General features: G+C 46.7%; 1 protein-coding gene across 2 annotated transcripts in view; it reads left to right on the top strand.

The window, feature by feature from the left end:
• Positions 1-17,827, top strand: part of SF3B1 (splicing factor 3b subunit 1) — a 117,588-nt gene that overhangs the window by 86,421 nt on the left and 13,340 nt on the right. For both annotated transcript variants that reach the window (XM_088456248.1, XM_088456249.1), the window contains 6 exons: positions 604-786; positions 901-1,012; positions 1,103-1,223; positions 1,380-1,511; positions 14,930-15,202; positions 16,310-16,526. In XM_088456248.1, coding sequence (XP_088312374.1) covers positions 604-786; positions 901-1,012; positions 1,103-1,223; positions 1,380-1,511; positions 14,930-15,202; positions 16,310-16,526 — 1,038 coding nt within the window. The remainder of the gene's footprint in view (positions 1-603; positions 787-900; positions 1,013-1,102; positions 1,224-1,379; positions 1,512-14,929; positions 15,203-16,309; positions 16,527-17,827) is intronic.

Here is a 17,827-nt window from a genome sequence, read left to right as displayed (position 1 = left end):
GCTGGAGCAGGGGGGGAGGGCTTAGAAGGGGGCGGAGTTTCAGATTCAATAGTATTTAACTATCTAGTGCCTACTCCTTAACCTCCCTTCTGAACCTGCGGTCGGCAGTGTCCCTCAGATGGACTCTGAGGTATTGATTTTACAGAGTACAAAAAAATCTGCTTTATAAAGGGTCAAAGTTCTGATGGGTGACTATAGCACACGGTCCATGTCCTCAAATTGATTCAGAGAAAAAGATTTAACAAATATAAAAAAAATGTAAAGCTACACTGCGTTTAAATAACTTGAGTGTGAAACCCCCTTCATCCTTAGCATAACATACACACCTGCTGCTTTCTCCCACTTTCTGCAGTGCTTCAATGTAGACAAGCTGGTATACTTGGACTGGCAGGCTTTATTATACTACTTCAACATCCTGTCTGGTTTACCAACCAGAAATAGGGCTGATATAGATAGACCAAAGGGGACACTGCTGAGGAAATTATAATGTGCGCTGTAATATCCGATAAACATGTTGTTGTATTGTGTATGTTTACCACCCTGAGCAAATAATGATGTATATACACTTGTTGAATGTTTCTCATTTGTTGTGTTTTCTAATAGGACTCTGTGATGTTGAATGGCTTTGGTACTGTTGTCAATGCTCTCGGAAAAAGAGTGAAGCCATATCTTCCCCAGATATGTGGTACAGTCTTGTGGCGTTTAAACAACAAATCTGCTAAAGTGAGACAGCAGGCTGCAGATTTAATATCTCGTACTGCAGTGGTAATGAAAACCTGTCAAGAGGTGAGTTACTCTGGTGTGTTTATACCTTTCTTTTTTTAGTAGTTTTAATGTAGTTATTCTGATTTTTTTTTTTTTTTTTTTTTTTTTTTTACTTTTTTTTTTTTTTTAATTCAGGAAAAATTAATGGGCCACTTGGGTGTTGTGTTGTATGAATACCTTGGAGAGGAGTATCCTGAAGTACTAGGAAGCATTTTAGGAGCACTGAAGGCAATTGTTAATGTTATAGGTGACTATGATCAATTTGTTGTTTGTATGCATGTGTTTAGGTTTGTGTGTGTTTTTTATGTAGCAGCTTTCATGCAAACTGTTTTAATAGGAATGCACAAAATGACTCCTCCAATAAAAGATTTGCTGCCAAGACTTACACCCATTTTGAAAAACAGACATGAAAAAGTACAGGAGAACTGCATTGACTTGGTCGGACGTATTGCCGATAGGTATGTTTGTTTACGAATGTTCCATTACAAAATACAAATATTTCTGCAACTGGTCTGCAATTTTTGCATAAAGCTTTGATGGGATGATTGTCTTGTAACTTGCAGTAAAATGTGTCATTATTTGAAAATTAACCTGTTTCATCTTTCATTCTTTAGGGGTGCCGAGTATGTCTCTGCAAGAGAATGGATGAGAATTTGTTTTGAATTGTTAGAGCTGCTTAAAGCTCATAAGAAGGCCATCAGAAGAGCCACAGTTAACACTTTTGGCTACATTGCAAAAGCTATTGGGTAACTATGTTTATTAATGTGATTTTTTTAATTTAGACGTGTGGATTATGCCATAACAGCATGCTAGTTAGCTTTATTAAATATCCTGGTATGCAATCCCTGTATGTAAAACACTATAATGTATGAGTGAGTACAATGCTTTGATCTCCTGTTCACTTTCTCCCCTTGTAATTTAATATTTTGTGTGTGACTGATGAAACTGACCCCCCTTTATGAAATAGCCCTTTCTGTTTTGTCTCATATCCGGGTAGGGGACACTGGAACTATGGGATATATTGGTTGTTTGGGTACTTTTTATATTTAAAAAAAAAAAAAAAAAAAAAACTCAAATTAAGTTTGAGCTCTTATACCTCTAAAATCCCCTAGCTTCTGCTTTCATACCTCTAAAATCCCCTAGCTTCTGCTTTCATATCTCTAAAATCCCCTAGCTTCTGCTTTCATATCTCTAAAATCCCCTAGTTCTGCTTTCTTACCTCTAAACTCCCCTGGCTCTTGCTTCTTCCCACTAAAATCCCCTAGCTTCTGCTTTCATACCTCTAAAATCCCCTAGCTTCTGCTTTCATACCTCTAAAATCCCCTAGCTTCTGCTTTCATACCTCTAAAATCCCCTAGCTTCTGCTTTCTTACCTCTAAACTCCCCTGGCTCTTGCTTCTTCCCACTAAAATCCCCTAGCTTCTGCTTTCAAAGTGAGTCAGATGCAGGTTTTTTTTGTTTCATGCTTCTATTCTGCTGCATATGGCAACTTATTTAAATTATTTATATATTACATTACACTGGTCAATACTCATTTTATTGCCGATCATATTAGAGCGATTTTGGAGTAACTTTGTGCTGCTGATTCAGTATCTAAAATCAGGTTTGCTAGATTGGCTCTATCTTTTAGATAGACAGATGAGAAACAAGTAAAACACAATAGGCAACAGAGTGCTGGTTGAGTGAACACTTCGTGTCTCGCCTTCTAGAATGTTCCGATATATTCCCATATGCACACGTTATGGCTAAGCGCTCTATTACTTTAGGGTATCAATTATCTCAAGAACTGGAGCCAAAAAGAGTATCATATTTGAATTCAGCAACCCCACAATACCGTATATTCATTAAAAAATCCTTGGCAACTAAACGTTTATTTTTATTGTTGGGTGGTGTAATATTAATTTTCGCCGCAGTGATAGTGACTGTTAGGGCAGCTTAGCACAGTGTGCAAGGAATGGTAATGAGGTAATGGTAAGCATCAAGTTTACGTTGTGGATTGTTTGGGGCATACTTGGCTCCCAGTTTATGTGCACACACCAACTCCTCACAATACACAATGGAAAAGTTTCTGTGGGATGTTTGCCAACCTTATATTTACAAATATGGATTGGCGCATTGGGGAAGTCTAGAGCATTAAAAAGTTGAATTCATGAAGTATTAAAAGAGATGGTGGCTATCTATACATTCATACTGATTTAACAAAGTGCTGTCCTTTTTAGATGTACAGCATTGTACAGGGTAGGGTTGCTCATTTAGATAGCTTTAGGAAATGCAGACCTGTATATAAATCTGTTTCTCTGTTCCATATGATGTGTGAAAGTTGGAGATGTTACCTCCCAGAGATCATTGGTCTTGGCAAATGTGCAGTGCGCGTGGTGGGTCGGGGAAGATCCGTAACACGTTCTCACAGTTGTCTTTGATAACTGCTTTGTAGCCATGTGCACTTTGGGAAACATTTTACTCTGTTCAAAAAAAAATGGTTTAGAACGGGGCAAATTAACAAATGTGATCGCCATTATAAACTGGAACTGTGCTTTGTGCAATAGGTTAAAACAGAGATTGATGTGAAATGTTTTAAAAAGGTTATTCTTTTTATGTAGATCTACAGATAGAAAATACAAACGTCATAACTATACGTTTCTGCCAAAGTGTGCTCTAGATACAATAAAAGTTTCAGATCCTGTCAATCTTTAACTCCTCCCTTCTACTTCAGGGTCCATAGGGGGTCCACAGGGTTGACCTTGGGGTATAGCTGGATCTGGATCCACGGACACTACGCAGTTAAAGCTTTGCTGCTCCCAGGATGCGCTTGGGTCCGTCCTCCTCTATACCCCGCCCCCGAGCCACAGGCACCTCAGTTTTAGTTGGTGACTGGCCGGAGTCGGGTCACCCTGGGCAGTGGGGCTACATAAGCAGCCCCTAAGCTTTATTTTAAAAAAAAAAAAGATTTTATTTATTTATTTTTACTTCTTAAGAGCGGCTGCATCAGACTGTCCATCTGGACGTCCACGCTGCCGCTCCAACAGCCCCACTGGCGCCGCGACGCCAGTACTGATCTGGGGATCGCAGCGGGACCCCGGAGTCAGTACTAGCGTGGCTCCGGAACCTCCCACAGACTGCTGCCGGATGCACAGGGCCAGGTAAGCCGCGTGCAGCGCGAAGCAGGGGAACAAAGGCAGTCTTTAGCCGCCGGTCTCTGGGGACAGACCGGCGGCGCTAGTAGCGGCGGGCTCCCCCTCTTCAGGAATACCCCATGTGACCGCTGGAACACCAGGGTGTAAGGGCCGGAAGGGAACCGGCATCCCTGGGGGTTAATTACTCGCCAGGGGAGGCAGCCTTCCCTGGTTTAGCAGCTCCTTCCCTCAGCCCAGCGCGCCTTCTCTCATGCGTGCTGGCGTCGCTGGGCTGTTCTCTCTCTCTCGGCCACTCCTCCTCAGAGCTCTCCAGCGGCCATCTTCTCAGGGCAGCAACGCAGAGCTCCCAGGCGGTATCCAGTGGACCGGTCCCCCTGCGTACCTCTCCCCCTGCAAAGGACAATGTTCGCAGCGCTATAGCCCTCCCAGACACTGAATCTGGGAGATTGATTGTAGCTGAAGGTGCAGTGAGTATAACTTCCTGCATGGTATGTGACTTTTGCTAGTGCTGCTTGTCTGTGCTTATTTCTACTTTGTCAGCTTATACCTATCCCTTTACTTCTCCAACGGCCCGCAGGTGCGTGGGGGAGGGGTGTTCTTTCTGTGTACCTCACTTATATAGATCTACGTATTTGTGAGGTCCGTCACATACAGTGGTGTGCTACGCAGTACCATATTGTGGGCTGTTTGTGTTGCATACTTGGGAGTGCGCAGGTGTTATACGCCTCACCTCTTTTCGGTGATACACTTTTATTGCAAAAGTTTTTGTCATGTCTGATGAGCGCTCCGTGGCTCCTGTGTTGTTTTCCTGCCGACGCTGTTCGGCAGGGGTTGATGGGGCGGATTTGTCTCAGGACGGTCTGTGTGGGCGGTGCCAGCTGGTACCTGGTCCCTCTAAACCCCCGGTGGCGCAGGATCCTCCTTGGGTGATGTTTACACAAGTGCTGGCGTCGATCGCGGACCGGCTTGCGGTCCCTTCTAGGGCGTTGCCCCAGCCTACCATCCCCTGTTCCCTGGGTGTTGCGCGTCTGGTGCAGTCTCCTCCCGGGTCTCAGACTGTGGGTCCTTATGCGGGCATTGCCTGTATACGTGCAATCTCCCACGGTGATGCAGCAGTCAATGGTACCCTTTCAGGGGTATCCTCAGACGGTACCCCCTCCCTGGGTGGATGCCCTCTCCAGCTCTGTTCAGAGCCTGGCAGCTTCATCGGCTTTTCAGTCAATGTTGCACAGTGATTTGCCCCCAAAGGCGTCCAGGCGACCCGTTTCGGCTTCACTGGCGGCGCAGTTCACGGACACGGGCGTATCTTCGGATGACTGAGAGATCCATGAAGACTCTGACTCGGATGCCGGGGCCCAGGAGGTGGAGGCTAAGTCCATCCTTCATATAGAGGAGGATGCGCTGGCTCCCAGGTCGAAGTACCCTAATTTTAAAAAGGCCAAAGTAGCTTTGACTGTTTTTCCCCTGCCCGACCAGTTGACGGATCATATGGCGGGGGCCTGGCAGTTGCCCAGCAAGAGATTCCAACCACAGAAACGGTTGGCTTCCAACTATCCTTTTCCTGAGGCTCATTGCAGGAAATGGGGAAACTCCGCCTGAAGTGGATTCCCATGTCACCCGCTTAATTAAAAGCGCTACGTTGCCTTTACCGTCTATCTCCTCCCTGAAGGATCCCACGCACAGGAAAGTGGAGACTTGTTTAAAGTCTATCTACTCTCTCTCTGGGGCGGTGGCCCGTCCGTCCATGGCCATCTCTTGGGTGGCTAAGGCCATCGAGAGCTGGGCCAACGCTTTGGAGGATACCTTTCTGGATGATGCTCCGGAGATCCAGAGAGCGTTGATGGGACAAATGAGGGATGCGGCTTCCTACATTGGGGAAGCATCGTTGGATGTAAGCCTGCTGACCTCTAGGGTGTCGGCTGCAGCTGTGTCGGCGCGTCGGTCCTTTTGGCTGCTGTCTTGGAGAGCTGACGCAGACTCCAAAAAGGGCCTGGAGGCCTTACCTTTTAATGGAGAGTTGCTTTTTGGTCCAGACTTGGACAAAATAGTGGATACTCTGGCTAAGTCTAAATCAGCCTTCCTCCCTTCGGCTTCTGCACCGCCCAAGGTACGGAGCTCTGCCTTTTGGTCCTTTCGGGTTCAGGGCAAGGCCAAAGGTCAGTCCTTCCCGAGGCAGTCGGCGACCAAGGCCGCTTCTAAGCCAAAGAAGCAGGCTTGGAGTGCCAGGCGCCCTTCTTCCAAGCAGGAAGATAAGCCTTCTGCCTGATGGGACGGGCCTCCCTCTGGGGGGACCCCAGAGTGGGAGGCCGACTTCTTCTATTTGCCCAGTGCTGGCACAATACCACCACGGATGCCTGGGTTCGAGAAGTGGTCTCCCAGTGGTACACCCTGTCTTTTCGGCACAGACTGCCCCACCAGTTTTTCTGCACGGGTTCTTCTCAGGACAAGACCAAGGCTTTACAGATTCAGGAAGCTAGAGAGTCCTTGCTGAAAGCAGGGGTCATTGTTCCTTTTCCTCAATTACAATGAGGGACGGGGAACTATTCTTCTCTGTTTCTGGTGCAGAAACCCAATGGTTCTCATCGCCCTATCCTCAATTTGAAGTCTCTGAACAAATTCCTCAGAGTTCCCAAATTCAGGATGGAAACGTTACGTTCAATCATTCTGGCGATGGAACCTGGGCATTACATGGTGTCCCTGGATATCCAGGACGCCTACCTCCATGTTCCGATAGCACCTTCGCACCAGCGGTATCTGAGGTTCGCTATCCTTCAACATCATTATCAATTCCGGACGCTACCCTTTGGCCTCTCCACGGCACCGAGGGTATTCACAAAGATTATGGCGGTCATGGAACGGGTTACCTCACCGGATCCGCTCTCAGATGCTGGTGTTGTCCCCAGAGGTTCGGCAGTCTTTGGCTTGGTAGCTTCAGACAGCTCATCTGGTCGAGGGGCGCCCCTTTTGGATCCCGGACTGGGTACTGCTCACGACGGATGCCAGTCTCCGGGGTTGGGGGGCAGTGACCGGCTCATTGTAGCTTCAGGGTCGTTGGTCTGCGGAAGAAGCACTTCTCCCCATCAACATCCTGGAACTGCGGGCAGTATACAGGGCCCTGCAGTCGTCCGGCCCCGCTCTTCACGGAAGGGCGGTTCAGGTGCAGTCCGACAACGCCACCACGGTGGCATATATCAACCACCAAGGAGGAACTCGCAGTCGGGCAGCAATGTCGGAGGTGTCTTGCATCCTTGCTTGGGCGGAGTGCCACATTCCAGCGATCAATTGGGAGGCGGACTTCCTCAGCCGTCACGACGTGCATCCCGGGGAATGGTCGCTTCACCCAGAGGTGTTTCAGCTACTCGTGGACAGATGGGGGCTGCCGAGCTGGACTTGATGGCCTCCCGTCACAATCACAAGTTGCCCGTTTACGGGACAAGAGACGCAGGCGCATGTCTGGTAGTCGCGCTGTCGGTGAAATGGACGCTTCACCTGGCGTATCTATTTCCTCCGATATCCCTACTTCCTCGGGTCCTGTGGAAATTCAAGCAGGATGGCGGCACGCTCATGCTGGTGGCTCCGGTGTGGCCCAGACGTCCTTGGTACTCCGATCTGAGGAGCCTCTCCATCGACGCTCCGTACCTTCTTCCTCAGCGTCGGGACCTGTTGTCTCAAGGGCCCTGCCTTTACCCGGTTCTGGGTTGGCTGTCTTTGACGGCGTGGCTCTTGAGACAGCCGTCTTGAGGTCTCGGGGCTTCTCCAGTTCAGTCGTTGGTACCATGCTCAGGGCACGCAAGCCTGCTTCCGCACGGATTTACCACAGGGTGTGGCGCACTTACTTTCAGTGGTGTGAGTATAGAAGCTATGATCCTCAGGTGTTCCGAGTTTCCAGAATCTTGGAATTTCTTCAATCAGGTTTGGACCTCGGCTTACGCCTTGCCTCTCTGAAGGTTCATGTGCCCGCTTTGTCCGTGTGGTTTCAACGACGGATTGCTACACTGCCAGATGTTAACACCTTTTTCCAAGGTGTTCTCAGGATCCAGCCTCCCTTCGTGGCTCCTTGGGACTTGGCGGTGGTGCTAAGGGTGCTTCTGCCAGGAGGGTGTCAGAATTGGGGGCGCTTTCCTGTCGCCCTCCTTTTCTGATTTTTCACCAGGACAGAGCGGTGCTCCGCACTCGTCCTGAGTTTTTGCCTAAAGTGGTCTCAAAGTTCCACATCAATCAGGAACTTGTTGTGCCAGCTTAGCAGTCACCTGATCTTTCTGCTGGTGAGGCTTCCTTAGATGTAGTCCGGGCGCTTAGAATCTATGTGGACTGGACTGCTTAGGTTAGGAAGTCTGATTCATTGTTTGTCCTCTTTGGTTTTCACAAGAGGGGTTGGCCTGCCAACAAACAAACGTTAGCCCGTTGGCTTTGTTCCGTTATTTGTGAGGCTTATGCACAGGAGGGTTTACCTGTGCCAGCCTCTGTTAAGGCTCACTCCACTCGTTTTGTGGGTCCCTCTTGGGCTGCTAGACGTGGCGCCTCGGCTGTTCAGCTGTGTAAGGCGGCCACTTGGTCTTCAATTCAGACGTTTTTGAGGTTTTATGCGTTTGACACCTTCGCCTCTCAGGATGCATCCTTTGGGCGCCGGGTACTCCTCTCAGCACAGGAGCGTCCCCGCCCTTAGTTGAACTGCTTTGGGACATCCCCAAGGTCAACCCTGTGGACCCCCTATGGACCCTGAAGTAGAAAACAAGAGATATGGTAAGAACTTACCTTTGTTATCTCTGTTTTTACTAAGTCCATAGGGTCCACAGGGCGCCCGCCCTGACGCACCTGGCTTCATATGGGCTGTGTGGCTGGTCACCGGTTTTCCATCTCCCATTTCTGTGAGTATGGTTTCTTGTGTGTTCCAGTCTTCCTTCTCTCTGTTTAGTCTCCTCCTCCGGCCTTAGCTGCTTACCAACTGAGGTGCCTGTGGCTCGGGGGCGGGGTATAGAGGAGGACGGACCCAAGTGCATCCTGGGAGCAGCAAAGCTTTAACTGCGTGGTGCCCGTTGATCCAGATCCAGCTATAGCCCAAGGTCAACCCTATGGACTTCGTAGAAACAGAGATAACAAAGGTAAGTTCTTACCATATCTCTTTGTTTTTTCCAAATCTCCTCCTCTTCAGGTTCCATAGGGATCCACAGGGATACCATGGGGGATAAATGTGGTTGGAGTGATCCAGGCACAAAACAGTTAAAGCTTTCAGCTCCCAGGATGCCTCTGGTCCTCCTCCACATATACCCCGCCACAGGCATTCAGTTGTTCGTTTGGTTCGGCAGGATTCAGATGCACTGTTCTAACGGGACTGCTCAGGCAGTCCTAAGCTTTTATTTTGTTTCATTTTATTTTATATATTTTTGAGTTAGTGCTGATCATCTGAATTAAGACGCATGCACTGCGACTAAGTCTACCTCCAGTAACATCGCTGTTGATTTCAGCGGGTCACAGCAGAGCTTGCTAGCAGCGTTGCTGGGGCCTGGGCTGCAACCAGACGCACAGAGATGTCTGGTAAGGCGATTCCATGCTTACAGGAAATCATGCGCGGCAGTCCTTGCTTCCGGCGCCGGAGAGACACCGGAAGCCGCTGCAGTGAGGGCCTGGAGCTTCCGCACTAGTCCACCCTGGCCTTTATCGTCTGACGCCGGGGATCAACAGCAGACTCTTCTGCCGCTATGAGGCTGGTTGATGCAGCTTAGGGGAGGTAGTGCTCTCCCCCAGCAGCTCCTACCCAGACACAGTTCCTTCAAAGGTTTTTGCGTGTCTTGGTCTCTCCTCCTACCCGCCTCGTGTATATGAGACGCTCACAGTCCACTATTGGTGCGCTACTGTAGCTGTTTGTCAGGAGGTTTTGGGTCAGCCTCCCTATATACCTCTACCATGGGTCAGATATATAGTGCTCTATATCCTACCAAGCATCATGTTTTGAGTAGTTGATTCAGACCCCATTGCAACTAAATTGCTTATGCATTGTATGCGACTGTTTGCTAGCTGCTGTGTTGATACTGCTTTTTGTTTCTGACTCCGTTATAACTGACTTTTTCTCCTTATCCCTCTGTTGCAGGTGTATGGGTTTTTTTTTCTTTATACTTCACAGTTTTTTTGTGAAGGCTGTCACATTACTTTTGCATTGTTACCTTTATAATTGATATGTCAAAAGGTAAAGGGACTCAGTAGGGGAGGCCCCTGTGCTGGTTTCATGTAAATCCTGTTTGGCGGGCTTGTCCTCTCAGGACTTTATAACATACAGCACACTAACCATCCTTTATAAAGAGCCACCTCACCACTCCAGTATACCAGTCCCTGTACCAGCCATCTTGGGTGTCCTCCTTGTCTCAGGTAATACAGCAGTTTGTGGATTGTATATGGCTACTCCCACGCTGCCTCCTTGTATGGGGTACCCACAGCATGCTATGTTTGCACCTCCTATACATCCTTCCTGGATGGATGCTTATGTTCACTCAAGTCAGTCAGCTGTTGTGAGCAGACCAGTAGTCACTGGACGCCTAAACGGAAGTTACCTTTTTATCGGTCTGTCCAGCATATGGATTCAGACGCATCATCGTAGGAATCGGATAATGCACAGGGTTCTTCTTCAGGGTCTAGTGCGGCAGAGGAGGACCATCCTTCTACAGTGGATGTTCCTCCTTTGGTGAGGGCGGTCAAATCAATCCTAGATATACAGGATAATGAGCCAGCTCCAAGTAAGAAGGTTTCAGTGTTTAAAAACGAGAAGGTGGTAAAAGCGGAGTTTCCTAGATCCTCGCAGCTTTATGAACTTATGGAAGAGACTTGGGGTAACCAGAATAAACTATTTTATATTACTAAAAGATTTGCATTGTTGTATCCTTTCCCAGCTTCTGAATGTACGACTTGGATGCTCATGTGACGCACTTAGTCAGGAATGCTACGTTGCCTATTCCGTCAGCATCTCCTCTTAAGGATCCTACAGATAGGAAAATTGAAGCATGTCTTAAGGCAATATTTTCATCATCAGGAGTTGTTACTCGTCCAGCTGGGGCTTGGGTAGCCAAAGCGGTTGAAGAATGGATTGGGACATTGGAAGATTCTCTACCAGATGCTGCCAGAAAACAGCTCACCTATATCTCCCATATAAGGGAAGCAGCCTCCTATTTGGGAGGAGCTGCAATGGATGCAGGACTCTTGGCTTCTAAAGCATCAGCAGCTTCAGTAGTGGCACGCAGGGTCCTTTTGGTTAAGATCCTGAAAAGCTGAGCTAGAGATAGATTAGATAGATAAGATAATTGCTACTCTGGCAGCTTCAAAATCTGCAGGTCTGCCGTCTACGGCTACATTAAAGTCTAGGCAGTTTTCAGAGCAAAGAATCAGTCTTCTTCCAGGCAGTTTAGTTTTCGCAGGACAACCAGGCGACAAACTAAGAGGTCTGGGCCGGCCAGACATCCAGCTTCTAAGCTGGATGACAAACCTGCCTGATGGGACCGCCCGCCTCCCAGGGTGGGAGGCAGACTTCTTAAATTTGCGAATTACTGGCATCAAACAGAAGCCTGGGTCCGAGAAGTGGTCTCTCAGGGGTATGCCCTCACTATCCGGAGACCTCCTCCCCAGAAATTTTTATTTTTTTTTACAAATCCCCCATCAGATGTGATCAAGGCCTTGGCTCTTCAGGAGGCCATTTACTCCCTGCAGCAGGCAGGGGTGATGATCCCGGTTCCTGTGTTTCAGTAAGGAAGGGGTTGTTCCAGTCTATTTTTGGTTCAGAAACCAAATGGGTGTCATCCCCCTATTCTAAATCTAAAAGCCCTCAACAAGTTTATCGTTGTACCCAAGTTCTGTATGGAACTCTGCGGTCAATTATTTTGGCAATGCAGCCTGGGAATTTTAAGTCTTCAGGACATACACGCCGGAGAGTGGTCTCTCCACCTGGTGGTTTTTCAACTCCTGGTGAACAAATGGGGCCTACCAGATACAGACTTCATGGCATCACTTCACAACTACAAGGTCCCTATGTACGGGTCCAGGACCAGAAATCCCTCAGCAGCCTTCATGGACGCACTAGCAGTATGATGGGACTTCAAGCTGGCGTATCTCTTTCCTTTGATTTCCCTCCTCCCAAGGGTTCTTGGGAAATTCAAGCAGGAAGGCGGAACAGTAATACTAGTGGCTCCTGCTTGGCCCAGGCGTAATTGGTTCATCGATATACGGAATCTATCCATACAGTCCGTATCCTCTTCCTCTATGGCCGGATCTGTTAGAGCAGGGTCCGTGTCTGCATCCGGACTTACCTCACCTGTCTGATGACGTGGCTCCTGTGTCTTCCATCTTAAGAGCCAAGGGTTTCTCCAGCTCTGTGATTCAAACGATGCTTAGGGCACGAAAGCTTTCCTCTGCCCGCATCTATTACAGCGTTTGGCATTCTTTTGGTCAATGGTGTTCACACAGAAAATATGACCCTAAGTAGTTTAGGGTTTTCCCCGGGTACTAGCTTTTCTCCAGGCAGGTTTGGACCTTGGTCTCCACCTGGCCACTTTGAGAGTGTAAGGTTTCTGCACGGTCAGTCTGGTTCCAGAGAAAGATTGCTTCTTTACAAGATGTTAGAATCTCTTTTCAGGGGATTCTCCGAGTTCAGCCTCCTTTTGTCCCATCGGTAGCAACGTGGGATTTCTCTTTTGGTTGTCAAGGGGTAACAAGCTCCCCCATTTGAACCTCTGGAGATTTGAAATGGTTGACAGTGAAGACACTTTTTCTCACGATCTCCTCTGCACGCAGTGTCTCTTGTCGCTCCCCATTTTTTATTTTTCACCGGGATAGAGCTGTTCTCCGCACAAGGAAGGTTACCTTCCTAGGCAGGTGTCCCGTTTTCATGTGAATGAAGAAATTGTGGTTCCAGCTTTCCAGTCTTCACACCTTTTTGTAGGTGAAGCCTCTCTGTATGTAGTTCGTGCTTTCCATATCTATGTGGAGCGTACAAACTCTTAGAAAATCATACTCTTTTTCTGTTATATGGTTTTCATAAATGAGGATGGCCAGCTAACAGACTCTGGCTAGATGGTTACGTATGACTATCTCAGGTATACATATACAGGCTGATCTCCCTGTTCCAAACACATTAATGACAGTACATTCTACTCTCTGTAGGGCCATCATGGGCGTTTAGTTGTGGTGCCTCTGTTGAGCAATTGTGCAAGGCAGCCACATAGTCTTCTGTTCACACTTTTCTCAGGATCTACGCCTTTGACACTTTTGCCTCTCAGGATTTTTTCTTTGGGCAACGAGTTCTCTTTGCTGCTCAGGACCATCCCCACCCTTAGTGTAACTGCTTTAGGACATCCCCCATGATATCCCTGTGTATCCCTATGGAACCTGAAGAAAAAAATTAGTTGTTGTAGACTTACCATGGATAATTTTTTTTCTTCATGATGCACCTGGTTGCATTGGGTAATTTTTCTTTCGGTCACGGATTTCCTCATCTTGTAGGAGTGTTTCTGGTGTACGATTGTTCTTCCTTCTCCTCTTTCCTTCTCCTGCCTTGGGCTTGTTTACAAAACTGCCTGTGGCCAGGGGCGGGGTATATGTGGAGGAGGACCAGAGGCATCCTGGGAGCTGAAAGCTTTTAACGGTTTGTGGCCTGGATCACTCCAACCATATTATCCTCATAGTATCCCTGTGTACCCTATGGACCTCGAAAAAGTTATCAATGGTAAGTCTACCATAACTTTTTTTTTTTTTAAGTGGGCAGAGATAGAACAACCTGCAGATGTGATCATCTGAATGTTGAGTGTGCAGAACTTGTGAAAAACAATTGTGGTACGAGAGTGCTTCATTAACACACTTAGGTCCGTATTCAGTTAGCGTCGAAAAGCCGTAATCTGCGAAAAAGTATCGCGGATTACGTCATTTCGCCAGGCGGAAACTTTCCGCCGTATTCAAATGCAAAGACTTTTTGTGTACGCAGAAAGTCAATGCAATGTAATTGGCGAAAAAGTTTAGCCTATGAATACCCGGCGGCAAAAAGTGCAGAATTTGCTGTTTTGGGGAGCAAAGGTGCGGAAACCACTCTGCACCCTTTGGACAGACCCCCAGAGAGTAACCGTAAAAAAAAAAGCAAAAAAAACACCCCCAAAAGCACTTTGAACTTTTTCGCCCCCATTTTCAAAGTTGGAGTACAAACTTAAAGATTAGTGAAATAGACTATGGGGGGAGGTGTTTTTTTTTTATTGCAGGTGCTTGCTGAAGGTGTGTTTTTAACGCTTTTTAACACTTCACTTTTGCGGTTTTTTTAACCATGCTTGCACCCATTTTCATGTACCCCAAATTTGCTGGAACTTCCCCCTGCCCCAGTGCGCTGTGTCCAACAACTTGCTGCCTGACATTCCCCTTTGTCCCAATGCGCCGCGTCCCCTGTCGCTGGGTCACCCTCGACGTTTCCTTGTTGCAACGGACACTGATGCTGGATGTGAGCTGCGCCGATGTCACATGTTCTTCCCATCGGAGACTCTGTGTCCGCTGGCAATAAGGACACGTGGCGTTAGTGAGGGTTCTGGGCGACGGGACGCGGTGCATTGGGGTGTGGAGTGCGGGGTTGTGCAGCTCGGCCCCATCACAGTGCATGGGTGGTGTCAGGTTGGTGGGCAGAGATCCCTCCCCCTGTATAAAAGCACAGACAGTATCTGAGAGCTGTATAAAAAATTAAATTGTGGTGCCACTGCCTGCAAGCGGGGACACTGTGCCTATCGCTGCAAAAAATAAATTGTGGTGCTAGCAAGTGGGGTCACTATCTAGGAGCTGTATACAAAATAAAATCTGTAGTGAAATTAGCTTTGGGTTATTTAGTGCTGGGACCAGATCCTGCAGACTTTGCTTATGAAAGCTGGGCCTCTAAGAAGGCGAGGAGAATTAATATATAAAATGTGATCTCAAGTTTAAATCCTTTTTAAGGTGAGGATTTAGTGTAGTACTGTCCTGTCGTCATATGTACTTTGTATATGGAATGATCATTATCTTTTGTGTGTTTTGTTTTTGTCTAGGCCACATGATGTGCTTGCTACACTTCTTAATAACCTGAAAGTACAAGAAAGACAAAACAGAGTGTGTACCACTGTGGCAATTGCTATTGTGGCTGAAACATGTTCGCCCTTTACAGTTCTTCCTGCTCTGATGAATGAATACAGAGTGCCAGAACTAAACGTCCAGAATGGCGTATTGAAGTCTCTTTCATTCCTTTTTGAATACATTGGAGAAATGGGAAAGGATTACATCTATGCTGTAACACCTCTGCTTGAAGATGCTTTGATGGATAGGTAATTTAAAAAACAAAACCGCCAAAACAATGTTCTTTGCTGTATTAAGATCACATTCGTCAAGGAGTTCCACTAATGAAGCTGCAAGGTGCTTGTTTTTTAGAGGGTTAGAATATATGTATCATACTTAAGATAATTAATGATGTATGAGTTTTTCTTGAGCAGGTGGTCGTCTTACACTGAAAACTTTAGGCCTTGTATTTGGAGATAAAGCCTTATCAAGCAGGCATGTGCCTTGATAACTCTGGAGTTAGTGCAACTAGGCCTGTCTGTACATTAAAGAGGATATCTTGCTCAAGACAGCTTGCCAATTTGACAGAAGAATTTTATTTAATCTTAAACTAGCGACCTGCCCCGGCTTCGGACGGGACAAAGTTTTAATTTACGGCGATAGTCTTTTTTTTTTTTTTTAACCGAGGTCTTATAAGATTGCCTTGTAAACGATATTAGTTGTGTTTCCTCCTGATGTCAACACGAAAAGATTTAGTTTTGAAGTGACACGTAAAATGGCCACGTAAAGTTGTCCATGAGAAAAACTCCACTTAGCTCCAGCCACTTTAAGTGTCTGTCCCTGTGCTTTATTTATTGTCATGCCAAAGCAGACTTGGCGGTTAGATTTGGACTAGTTTGAAATTTAAAAAATCATTTTTCACATAAATTACAAAGAATTTTATCAGTAAACAGGGCTTGCATCAATTTTTCTGGAGCAGCTTGATAATTCATATCAATCTCTACATGGTATAAAATAAAGTTCATTGTTGTGATATATCTTTAACGGTTTAGGCAGCTTAAGCAAAGAATGCGCTCAAAAGTAAAAAAAATTTCATTGACTTGCTTCACTAAATCATCACTGTTTGGCTCCCTTTTGTCATACATTGTTCCATACACCTAAAGCTTTATTGACACACTCTCTATAGAATAGTGATAATTGCATCAGATCCATCCAGTGGTTCTCTATTACCCCGAATAAACAGATGCCTACCAGGAACTTTTATTTTATGTATAGATTCTCCCTATTTTATATTTAATTATCCTACTATAGTTTTTATATATATTTTTTTTTTTTTTTTTTTAATAATAATGGATTCCATTTAACATTTTTTGCAGAGATCTTGTGCACAGACAGACTGCTAGTGCAGTAGTTCAGCACATGTCACTTGGAGTATATGGATTCGGATGTGAAGATTCATTAAATCACCTATTAAATTATGTATGGCCCAATGTATTTGAGACATCGCCTCATGTAATCCAAGCTGTTATGGGTGCGCTTGAGGGTCTTAGGGTTGCTATTGGACCGTGCCGGATGCTTCAGTATTGCTTACAGGTAGCTATGAATTCATTTTCTTTCCTATAAAATTGTTGTCTTTTATGTAATACATTTTATCATTGGCAGAACGTATTGGTGTCAATAGGTGTTAGCAGATGTGTAATGTAGGTTAGTCCACACAAATGTCGGTTAACCAGGGAATGGTTTATTAATCAACAGAAACAAGCAGGTATGCAGGATATTCATAAAGGAACTGGTATGCAGTACACACAGGGTTAATATGCAGCGTTTCTCCGTACGCAGGAGAGACTCTAAGCACATCCTCTCACTGTAAAGGATCAATACAGAAGCCGAGCATTTAACGTCCGGAGGTCACACTGATGTGTGTGCGTCAGGAGAGGGAGAGAGTCCACAGGGATACCATGGGGGAGGGTGTGTGTGGTTCTAGTGATCCCGGCACCCAGGATGCCCCAGGCCTCCTCCACATATACCCAGCCATGGGCAGACAGTTTTTCATTTGGTGCTGGACAGGAACCCTAGTGGGCGCCTGTGCGGCCGCTCCAGCTACCTCTGCCTGTGCCGCAACACCGGTGAGTGGTACGGTGATTACGGCGGGCGCCAGCAGGGCTCTGCTAGCCGCTTCACTGGAGACCCAGGACTGCACCCGGGCAGACTGAGAGGAACAAGGCGATTGCTTGCGGGGAATCGCATAATGTGCGCAGTCCTCATATCCGGCGGTGAAGACCAGCAAGGCAGTTAAATGCTGGTGTCGGGAACCATGTTAAAGGCCAGCGGCACCCAGTGGTTCATGCAGCAACGGGGAGGTAAGCTCTCCCCCCAGCCCAAAGCGCGATCCCTCACAAGAGATTTTCTGCATCTGAGCTGCTGCTCCTCCTCACACTCTTTCCCTATATGAGACGCTCAGCAGCCAATAATCAGGACTTTACTGAAGCTACAGGTCTCAGGAGTTTTGGGTTCAGTCTCCCTGTATACATCTCCCTGGAGCAAGGTTAGCAAACAAATCCTACCAGCCCTTTCAGGCTTGAGTAGTTGATCTATTGTCCATTATAAGTATATTTATATGCATTGTATGTGACTTGAGCTAGGTCTGCTGTTGTGATATACTGTCTTACACCTTCTGACCGTTATATCTATCCCTGCTGCTCTTTCTTAAACCCTCAACTACCAGGTGTGTAGGGGTTCATTATTACTTCAGTATTCTCCCCAGAAAATGTTTCCAGCCGGGTGGTATCAAGAAGTAGCCGGGTGGGGCCTTCGCAATAATATGTTTTAAACCCTGACCATATAATGATTTAAGCTTGAAATAAAATTTTTATATATTAATTTTCCTCTTATTA

The sequence above is a fragment of the Taudactylus pleione genome, unplaced genomic scaffold (assembly GCF_031769625.1).
Source record: "Taudactylus pleione unplaced genomic scaffold, aTauple2 ptg000690l, whole genome shotgun sequence".
In the NCBI taxonomy this organism is placed as follows: domain Eukaryota; kingdom Metazoa; phylum Chordata; class Amphibia; order Anura; family Myobatrachidae; genus Taudactylus; species Taudactylus pleione.
The sequence above is the reverse complement of the archived record's forward strand: the minus strand, read 5'-3'. Positions and strand labels throughout refer to the sequence as shown.